The sequence below is a fragment of the Macaca thibetana genome, chromosome 9 (genome assembly GCF_024542745.1).
Source record: "Macaca thibetana thibetana isolate TM-01 chromosome 9, ASM2454274v1, whole genome shotgun sequence".
In the NCBI taxonomy this organism is placed as follows: Eukaryota; Metazoa; Chordata; class Mammalia; order Primates; family Cercopithecidae; genus Macaca; species Macaca thibetana.
Window position 1 is genome coordinate 42,747,628 of NC_065586.1, and position 11,138 is coordinate 42,758,765.

Below are 11,138 nucleotides of genomic sequence, written 5' to 3' on the forward strand. Positions count from 1 at the left end.
TCAGATTTAGCTGTGCAGAAAAAGACTTTAAAGATGATGATATTAAAAATCCTGAGTATTAAACATCTTCCTGTGTTATGATAATTCCTCTTTATTTTAACATTGTAGGCAAGTTAGGAGGGGGTGAATTGGATATATAAGTTCATGTTCTTATTGAAAGCAATTTTAAAATTCCAAAGCAGATTGCAAAAAAAATGTATTAAAAGCTTATGCAGCGGGGGGTGGTGGCTCATGCCTATAATCTCAGCACTTTGAGAGTCCAAGGCGGTCAGATCCCCTGAGGTCAGGAGTTTGAGACCAGCCTGAACAACATGGAAAAACCCTGTCTCTGTTAAAAATACAAAAAAATTAGTGAGGTATGGTGGTGCATGCCTGTAATCCCAACTACTCGGGAGGCTGAGGCAGGAGAATCACTTAAACTCAGGAGACGGAGGTTGTCAGCTGAGATCACGCCATTGCACCTCCAGCCTGAGCAACAAGTGAAACTGTCTCAAAAAGAAAAAAGCTCATGCAACACACATGTGAACAAGACACAACAAAAAATTGCTAGTAATCCTTTTACCACAAAAGTCTGAGTTTGGCCTTTAGAAAGCATGTAAGGAAATCCCACCCAGCTATGCTCACACCTCCACATCAAGGAACTCCCAAGCATATATAATTTGTGTTTTCTACTCAAATGTCTGAATTTATGATGGATTATCCAGTTTTTTCTTTTAAACATTGTCAGTGGTTGTTCCCTCTGTAGTAACAGCCGGACATCAGCGTAGTTGCCTCTGCTAGAGTATGAAAGTGGTTCAGGGAAAATAAAAACATTAGCTAAAGCTTGGAGCAAAAAGACATGCACAGGAAAGATAACCAAGGTTCTAGAACAGGGGCGTCCAGTCTTTTGGCTTCCCTGGGCCACACTGGAAGAAGAACTGTCTTGGGTCACACAGAAAATGCACTAACAAAGCTGATGAACTAAAAAAATAAAAAAAAAGTTCATGCATAAATCCCGTAATATTTTAAGAAAGTTTACAGTTTTGTGGTGGGCCGCATTCAAAGCCATACTGGGCTGTGTGTGGCTCTTGGGACATGGGTTGGACAAGTTTCTCCTAGAACAAAGACTCTCAACTTTGGCTGCTCACTGGGATCCAAGGGGAACTTAAAAGAATGCTGACTTGACAGGCTGGGCACAGTGACTCACGCCTGTAATCCCAGCACTCTGGGAGGCTGAGGTGGGCGAATCACCTGAGGTTAGGAGTTGGAGACCAGCCTGGCCAACATGGCAAAACTCCGTCTCTATGAAAAATACAAAAATTATCCAGGCATGATGATACATGCCTATAGTCCTAGCAACTCGGGAGGCTGAGTCAGGAGAATCACTTGAACCCAGGAGGCAGAGGTTGCAGTGAGCCAAGATCGCACCACTGCACGCCAGCCTGGGCCACAGAGCGAGACTCCATCTCAAAAAAGAAAAAAAAAAAAAAAAGACCTAAGGAGTGCTGACAGCGGATCCCAGCTCCAGAGATTCTGAATTCATCAGTCTGGGGTACAGCCTCGTCATTGGAGTTTTGTGATGCTCTCCAGTGGATTCCAGTGTTTAGTCACTGCTAAACATTGACGAGCAATTCTCAAGCTGTAATGTTTAAGAAATCACCTGGGCACCCTGTGAAATGCACGTTCTGATTCAGAAAGTAGGGGTGGGGCCTGAAATTCTGCATAATCTGCTGCTGGCTTGTGGCCTCCACCTGGATTTGCAAGACTGTAGACTCCAGAGATCAGAGCACTTATGCAAGTGCTTGGGAGTTCTTTGATTTGAAGGGGTGTGAGCATAGCCTAGTGGAATTTCCTTAAATGCTTTCTGAAGGCCACATTCAGACTTGTGGTAAAAGGATTACTAGCAGTTTTTCATTGTGTCTTCTTCACATGTGTGTTGCATGAATTTTGACACTTTTTTTTTTGTAATCTGCTTTAGGACTTTTAAAATTAAAATATCATTCTCCTCTGGAGTTGGAAGTTCTTGAGTTCTTGGTATTTTTACATTCGGTTTCCTTCTTATAGCCTCTGTAATTAATGTTGATCCCCTGAAATAGACAAGTCATTTGTCGTAACACAGTGCAGAACAATAGTGGGAAGAGACATCATGGCAGGTGTTGGAGGAGGAAATCATGAGAAGCTCTGTGAGGTCAGAGAACCCAGCTGTCTAGATTTGAGTTCAAAGAAAAGTCTTAGGTATGAGCTTTCTTCAAGACTGATACACTGAGTTTAATGCTTAGTTTAAATACAACTTAGTTTAACAAATATAAGTTTTATTTTACTCCCCATGTTTTATAATCTAAATTGCCAATATACTTTTGTTTTTTTGAGTTGGAGTCTTGCTCTGTTGCTCAGGCTGGAGTGCAGTGGCATGATCTCGGCTCACTGCAAACTCCGTCTCCCGGGTTCACGCCATTCTCCTGCCTCAGGCTCCCGAGTAGCTGGGACTACAGGCGCCCACCACCACGCCTGGCTAATTTTTTTGTATTTTTTGTAGAAACGGGGTTTCACCACGTTAGCCAGGATGGTCTCAATCTCCTGACCTCATGATCTGCCCACCTTGGCCTCCCAAAGTGCTGGGATTACAAGCGTGAGCCACCACACCTGGCCTGGAGTTTTAATATATATTTTATGTTTTAAGGACCAGTGGAATATTCCTGCTTCACAGACCCACTCAGCATCTGACAGCAGGTCTAAAGGAGAACCCAGGGATTCTGGGACCCTCCAGGGCCAGGAGGCCAAGACTGTGAAAAAGACAAGTCTCTTTGAGGAAGACGAAGAAGATGATCTGTTTGCCATTGCTAAGGACAGGTGAGATAGTCATCGTAAAGAATCCCTCACTCTGTGTCTGTGGTAACAAGAAGAGGAATTGGATGCACAAACTAGTTCCTTGGGTAATTGCTAATCACAGATCACATAGTCATTGCACCAATGAGAATGTCTTTGCTTTTCACTGGCACCATCTTTTCCCTCAGTACCCGGAAATGTTTGTCTTCGTGGATCCTTATCTGATTTCTTCCCCCATCTTTTTTTTTTTTTTTAACGTTAAAGTATTCTTTTTCTTTGTTTGTCAGGGATTTGAGTATAGTTTGGTATCTTTCGTTTGTGATTTTTCTCCAGGCTACTCAGGTTTGGTCAGGATTACTTAAAAGTTTGTTATTTGAGGCGCATTGAGGTGGCTCACGCCTGTAATCCCAGCACTTTGGGAGGCCGAGGCAGGTGGATCAGGAGGTCAGGAGTTCAAGACCAGCCTGGCCAATATGGTGAAACCTGGTCTTTACTGAAAAAATATAAAAATTAACCGGGCTTGGTGGCACGTGCCTGTAGTCCCACCTGCTCAGGAGGCTGACGCAGAAGAATTGCTTGAACTCGGGAGGCGGAGGTTGCAGTGAGCCAAGATTGCACCACTGCACTCCAGCCTGGGCAACAGAACGAGACTCCATCTCAAAAAAAAAAAAGTTTGTTATTTGAATAGAAATCTGCTCAGCATTTAACACACCCTGTTAGGAGGAAGTTCCCTGCAGAGCTTTGCAGTATCCCATCAGGGGCTGATAATCCATAGCTGGCCACCTAGGTGCCTCTCCACGTTAATGCTGGAACTGAAGCTGGCAGAACATTCAGAGTGAGTGTGGGCTGTGAGTAACATGCTGCCAGATTAGTTTACAGTAATTACTTCCTGCAAATACTTTTTTTCCTTTTGAGAGCCTTACATGATTGCTTTGAAGGTCAACTGAATGTTATTAGCAGAAAGAAGTAACTGATTGGACATGTAAATCCTATGCTTTGGTGTGGTTGTCATTTGATAGATTCAGAAGTACCTCAGGTTTCTGTCTCCAAATACTGGGATCTTGTCAAACATCACCATTTCTGCATTAGGCCTCTGTAACTTGACACTCAGGTGCATCTTTGGCTTCTGATTTAGAATATAGGCTCTGGAAACTTGATATTAAATTCTGATTCTGCTGGTTCCTGTCTGAATCACCTTGGGCAAGTTACCTAACTTCCCTGTGCCTCAGTTTCCTCATTTGTTAAGCAAAAATTGAAATAGTACTTCTCTCATGGGTTTGTTGGGATGATGAGATGGAATTTAAATGTGAAATGGTTAGCACAATAGCTGGCACATTCTGAGCATTCAGGTGTTACCAGTTAGCACCGTGAGTGCAGGGAAATAGTACATTCCTTTATTTTTGTTGCTCTCTCCTGGGACATTCTTCTTTCTATGTTGCCTGGCCACCTTCTCCAAACCTTAGTGTAAGTCTTGTTTCTTAAGAAGTCTTCCCAGCCGGGCACAGTGGCTCACGCCTGTAATCCCAGCACTTGAGGAGGCTGAGGCGGGCGGATCACAAGGTCAGGAGTTGAAGACCAGCCTGACCAACATGGTGAAATCCCATCTCTGCTAAAAATACAAAAATGAGCAGGGTGTGGTGGCACGCTCCTGTAATCCCAGCTACTTGGGAGACTGAGGCAGGAGAATCGCTTGAACCTGGAGGCAGAAGTTGCAGTGAGCTAAGATCTTGCCACTGCACTCCAGCCTGGGCAACAGAGGGAGACTCCATCTCAAAAAAAAAAAAAAAAAAAAAAAAAAAGATTGCCTTCACTAACTTTAAACAGATGAGAAAGAGAAGAAATAGGGAGTGGAGGGCGGACGTGGCTCCACCTTCATACCCCCACACCCTCAGCTGAGCATTTTCTACACTGTATCGAGGTTAGCTTGCTCCCGTGAGCACTCCCTACCCCTACCCCACACAAGGTCATAAATCTGGCAGTCTGAGTCCCATCTTGTTTGTGGGTCCTGGTTCCAGCCACACACCATACCTGGCTTTCAGGAATGCTTTCTCTGCTCCAGATATATCCTACCTCCTATTGTTCCTGAAGTTCTCTGTCAAGTTTTATGTATGGAAAATAATTCATACCTTCATCAGATCTCAAAAGAAGCTTTATACACACAAGAAGAAATTTGCTTGAGGATGTGGAGGAATTGGAACCCTCATACACTGCTGGTGGGAATGTAAAATGGTATAGTCACTTTGGAAAATGGGTTGACGTTGCCTCAAAATGTTAAACATAGGTCACCATATGACACAATAGTTTCATTGCTATGTATATACATAAGAGAAATGAAATCAGTAGTTCATGTAAAAACTTGTACATGAGTATTTATTGCAACCTTAGTCATAACAGCCAAAAGTGTAAACAACCCAAATGTCCATCAGCTGATGACTGGATAAAAAAATGTATAACCGTACAATGGACTATTCTTCAGCAATAAAAAAGAGTAAGGTAGTGATGCATCCTAGAACATGAATGAACCTAGAAAATTTTATGTTACTTGAAAGAAGCCAGTCACAGAAAACCACATATTGTATTGTTCCATTTATATGAAATGTATAAAATAGATAAACCATAGAGACAGAAAGTAGATCAGTGGTTGCCAGGGCCTGTGGGGCTGGGGGAATGGAGAGTGATTGCTCATAGGCATGGTATTTCTTTTTGGGCTCATGATAATGTTGTGCACTTAGGTTGTAGTGATAGTTGCACAACTCGATGAGTATATTGAAAATACCACTGAAGTATGCACTTTTAAAGGGTGAATTTGGCCAGGTGCAATGGCTCATGCCTATAATCCTGACTGATTGGGAGGCCAAATGGAAGGATCTCTTGAGGCCAGGTGTTTGAGACCAGCCTAGGCAACACAGAGCAACCTCACCTCTCCAAAAAAGTAGAACAATTAGCCAAGCATGGTGATGTGTGCCTGTAGTTGTAGCTATTTGAGAGGCTAAGGCAGGAGGATCACTTGAGTTCAGGAATTTGAGGCTGCAGTGAGATATGATTGTGCCGCTGCTCTCCAACCTGAGCAATAGAGTAAGACCCTGTCTTAAAAAGTAAAATAAATATTAAAAATAAATAAAAGGTGAATTTTATGGTATATAAATTATGTCTCAATAACACTACTAAGAAAAAGAAATAGAAGCCAGGCCACAGGGTCATTTCCCAGTGCTGATTCTGGCCCTGTGATCTCTCTTGGCAACCGTCTTCCTGACAGTGCTGGAAATAGAAATGTCCTCTCTGGTTCTTTTTGTGCTATAGGAAGTGGCAGAGAATGTTCTGCTTAGGAAGGCTCAGGCATCATGTGCCTTGCAGAGGTAACAGCTGGTGCACCTGCACTGGTTGTAAGAGTAATACTGTACTGTAATACTGTAGGGGCAACCTGAGACGTGAGGGACAGAGGCTGGTGATTTGCTGGAGACAGATTTCATCTATTTCAAAGGTCTTTCTTGTTTGCTTTCAACTGTGTAAGGTCAACTGATGGCTTTCATGTTTGGGTGGTAGGTGGGTTCCTGTAGGTGCAGTCTAAAAGAAATATTGTTATGTTTGTTTTTTTCATCACACTTTTCCTTAATTTGACCTTTTGTTTGTTTGTGTAGCCAAAAGAAGACCCAGAGAGTGTCACTCCTCTTTGAAGACGATGTTGATAGCGGAGGCTCTCTGTTTGGCTCTCCTCCTACATCTGTTCCTCCTGCAACAACGGTATTCTTCATCTCTTTGTCCCAGGAAATGTCCTTGAGTTTATGCTGCATCAGTAGTGGTGCTTCCCCGAATCAGCTCTTCATGCCTAACCTTGGAGGCTGAGTCTTATGGAAGACCTTATTTGCCTAGTTTCAGAAAGAGATCTTCTGATTAATAGTATTCTGCAGAAGAAGCACATGTGCAAAGCCATCATTCAGTGTCAGGTGTAGGAACAAGAAACTGGATCTTAGAAGAGTCTTGTCCCCATTGGCATGGAATTCTGCTAACATTAGACTAGGCTAGTTAAGGCAAAATCATTCTTTTTATGAGTGTGTGTCAAGTACTAACACTGGTTTATATTAGCTAATCAGTAAAAAGAAAGGAAATTCTCACATGTGCTACAAAATGCATGAACCTTGAGGCCATTATACTCCATCAGTGGAGAAATGGTCACACAGGTCCTAGTATAATTAGACTGTGGAATACTATATAGTGGTGAAAAAACCCAAGGTAGAGCTTGTGGGATGAAAAACTACTGCAGGCCAGAAAAAAAAAAAAAAAAAAAGAGGAAGAAGAAGAAGATGCATAAACACGTATAACATGGTGTCATTTAAATTAAAAAAAAAAAAAAAAGAAATACATGTGAATGCTTGGAAACCAGCTTGAAAGGATTGACAGCACATTGTTACTGGTGATTATACCCAGGGAAAGGTATGGAATGGGGGACTTTATACTCTCAATGCCTTTTTAAAGCCTTTTTAAAGAAGGCATTTGTGCATTACTGTGGAATTAGAAATAAACTCCAAACAAAAAATATCTAGGAGATGTGGAAGAAGACTCTTCCTGTTAAATGGAGTTGCACAGCTTATGCAAGAAGCTCTCAGCCCTGGACCAGCACGCTGCCCACCCTGGGCCCCAGGTTCCCTGCTGCTGCTTCTATGGGGCTCCTGAGCCTTTCCTTGGGTCTCGCCCTTTGAGGACATCCAGTGGCTGTACAGTTAAGAGTCAGGAGATCTGATTGGTTTTTCTTTGTAAATTATAAATAACCTACTCTGGAGGATAACTGAACAATAAATTAATGAATTTTGCAGCCTCTGGAGCTATAAAACTTCTTTCAACCTATTGGAAATTATGATTGTTAAATAAAACAAAAGGTCAAGACACACAGCTTAAGTAGCTGAATAGCCTGCACATTTTTGATAATCATCTTAGGCAATAGTAAATAAAAGATATTTCCGTGTAAGTTAATTGTGACTTGGTTGTAAGCCTATGTTGACCAAAAGGTTAAACAACAGGCAGGAGAACTTAAAAAATGTAATGGGAGTTTTGTTCTGAGCCAAGCTTGAGAACTACTAGCCCAGTAAAGAGACTGCACAAACTGAGAACGCATCCCAGAGCGTGCCACACGAGACACAGCCTTTATACATTTCTGTTACATAGAAAATGGGAGAAGGGGGCAGTGAAGCAAAGGTGGTGTTCTTAACAGTTCTGATTGGTGCTCAGTGACATTGTATATAAGATAAAATATGTGGTTAACTTATTTTACTCATTAGCCTTTTGCCCTAATGAGTACATAGGGGTCCCAGGGTCAGGAGAGGGATGGTTGATTTTATGCCGCCTTTGTGCTTCATCTGATAGGCAGGTTGTAATCGGTACATGTCAGTGAGATATTCGACAGACTCTGGCCTTGCAGGAGAGGTTCAGCTTTCATTCATAGGCCCGTTTTCTATTACCCATATGGCCAAGATGCAGCCATTTTAGACAATTGCTTTTTTTTTTTTCCATCAGACTTTCCTTATTTTCTGACACCTATCAAGAAAGTAAATTTGGCCAGGCGTGGTGGCTCACACCTGTAATCCCAGCACTTTGGGAGGCCGAGGTGGGTGGATCACCTGAGGTCAGGAGTTTGGGACCAGCCTGGCCAACATGGTGAAACCCCATCTCTACTAAAAATACAAAAATTAGCCGGGCATGGTGATGCACACCTGTAATCCCAGCTACTAGGGAGGCTGAGGCAGGAGAATCACTTGAACCCGAGAGACAGATTTTGCAGTGAGCTGAGATTGTGCCAGTGCACTCCAGCCTGGGCAACAGAGCAAGACTTCATCTAAAAAAAAAAAAGAAAAACAGAAAGTAAATTTCATGACAAGGATGAGTAGTTAGCTTGCCTTCAAGAAGATGAAAATTGGTACTTTGCGTAGCATTTTCTGTGGTTTAAGGACCTTAGTTGTATATGAAGGAAGAATATGATTTGCCATACTTAAGTCTCTTTTTGTCTCCCCTATCAACTAGTTGCATTGAAATTTTTTTTTTTTTTTTTTTTTTTTTTTTTTTTTTTTTTTTTTTTTGAGATGGAGTCTCGCTCTGTCGCCCAGGCTGGCGTGCACTGGCGAGATCTCGGCTCACTGCAAGCTCCACCTCCCGGGTTCACGCCATTCTCCTGCCTCAGCCTCCCGAGTAGTTGGGACTGCAGATGCCCGCCACCACGCCCGGCTAATTTTTTGTATTTCTTTAGTAGAGATAGGGTTTCACCACGTTAGCCAAGATGGCCTCGATCTCCTGACCTCGTGATCTGCCCACCTCGGCCTCCGAAAGTGCTTGGATTACAGGCGTGAGCCGAGATCCAGTGAGCCGAGATCTCGCCAGTGCACGCCAGCCTGGGTGACAGAGCAAGACTCTGTCTCAAAAAAAAAAAAAAAAAAAAAATTTCAATGCAACTAGTTGATAGAGGAGACAAAAAGAGACTTAAGTATGGCAAATCATACTCTTCCTTCATATACAACTAAGGTCCTTAAACCACAGAAAATGGTTTCAATGCGCCTGGCCTGCATTGAATTTTTATGTAGTTTTCAGTGAGTCCAGGATGTTCCACAAAAGCGTTTTCCTTTAATCACTTCACTGTTGCTTTATCTCTTCTGAAATTCTTCATGAGCTTCCAGTGTTCTTTTATGTCAAGTTCAATGGTTTTGCACTTTACTTATCTCTTCCTAACTAAAAATTCCCTTGCTCTCTTCTTTCTTCATTCATCACATTTTAAAATCATGATTAGCAATGTCCTTCCTTAGTTTCCCAAATCTGCCTTCCTAACTTAATTTAGGCATTGCCTCAAAGCACACTTCCTCATGTCATATGGTATGATTTGTATCTGTACTATACTATGATAGAGCTTTAGTTTTTTCTCAAGAACTTGTTGATAAGTCACTTGCCCCAAAGATGCCATGAATTCCGGGTAAGTCACAAACCTCAGTTTCCTAGTCACCAAATCCCTGCCTCTCTGATAAGGAAGAGATGAGAAATGGGCTAAAGTGCTTGCAGGCTTGTATTGAACACTGAGTTGGTATAAAACGCCGGGACAGGCCGTGGAATTATAGTGTATAGTCCTTTCAGATGAACGGACAAACAGATGTGTGCTAGCTGTTATATAATTAGGAAGAAAGTCAAGGAAGAGTCACGTAGAGAGATAAATATGCTTATTCAACAAAGCAACTTGACACTTAAGAGAACAGAGACCATGGGTGACATCTGAGTGGGGGCCTTGCTTGAAGGATGAGGAGGATTTGCTTCTACAGACATCGAGGGCAGCGTGACATGGGAGTTTGAAAGTTTGCAGTGACTTTAAGGAACAGTAAAGAATGAGGAGATGCACATGAGTAGAGGGATAGAATGGGGTGTCTGCTGAGTGTCATTTGCTTCATGCAAGGAGTGCAGGTTTGGGTTGGGAGAGGACGTGATCCAGCAGGTGTCTTGTTTTAGCAAGACAACTCTGGGTGATGTCTTCTAGTTGAAATATAAGAGGAATGAGGCAGAGAGAGAGAGACTCATAATCGTCTGGTAGCAGAGGTAAGGATCTGAGTGAGGGAGGCATGGGGGTTGACAGACACGAGTAGACAGATACAGGTGATGCGATGGTGTGAAGTGCCCTATCCCCAAGTCCCAGGTGATGATGTTTGTTGCTTCTCCCTTTTGGTGCCACCTTCCCTATCCTGTCCTCTCTTCCTTCATCACATTTAGCTGAAGCCCTAAGAGGATGGTTTGGGCTTGTTCTGTATATGGCCATGCTGGTCAGACACACTTTTTTATTGTTGTGGATGTCATGTACTCTTCTTTTGGTAGAAAAAAGAGACTGTCTCTGAGGCACCACCTTTGCTGTTCAGCGACGAAGAAGAGAAGGAGGCACCACTTGGAGTAAAGCCTGTGGATGAGAAGGTTGAGAGTGCCAAGGAGTCGTTAGAATTTGGGAGAACTGATGTGGCTGAGTCAGAAAAGGTGGACTTTTTTCTCTTGTATACTTGAATGCATTTGTCTCTCGTATGTTGTTTTAAACACACAAAACCCCTTAAGTTTTTTGACCACAGAAAATAAATGGCCCATTTGTAGACAGATTTGAAAACACAGACAAGCAGTCTGTCCCCACAGTGCAGGAAGTCTCTGCAGGGCCTTTCCTCCCGGCCGTTCTCCAAGACACGTGCGCACTGCGGTGTGCCTGCTCATGTCTCTATGGTTACTGTCATGTCATGGCATCTTTGCTTTCTAACTTGTTCTCTTCTGTGCAGTGTTCCTGTTACCCTTGGTTCTCCTTTGGTCCCCAGCTGTACTTGAATTTAAATGTCAGT

At 42.8% G+C, this 11,138-nt stretch overlaps 1 protein-coding gene across 4 annotated transcripts in view; it reads left to right on the forward strand.

Moving 5' to 3' along the window:
* LOC126963201 (WASH complex subunit 2A) overlaps window positions 1–11,138 on the forward strand; it is a 65,934-nt gene that overhangs the window by 39,829 nt on the left and 14,967 nt on the right. For 3 of the 4 annotated variants that reach the window (XM_050805296.1, XM_050805297.1, XM_050805298.1), the window contains exons 20-22: window positions 2,660–2,829; window positions 6,444–6,546; window positions 10,639–10,791. In XM_050805296.1, coding sequence (XP_050661253.1) covers window positions 2,660–2,829; window positions 6,444–6,546; window positions 10,639–10,791 — 426 coding nt within the window. The remainder of the gene's footprint in view (window positions 1–2,659; window positions 2,830–6,443; window positions 6,547–10,638; window positions 10,792–11,138) is intronic. The other variant, XM_050805299.1, reaches the window with a different exon arrangement.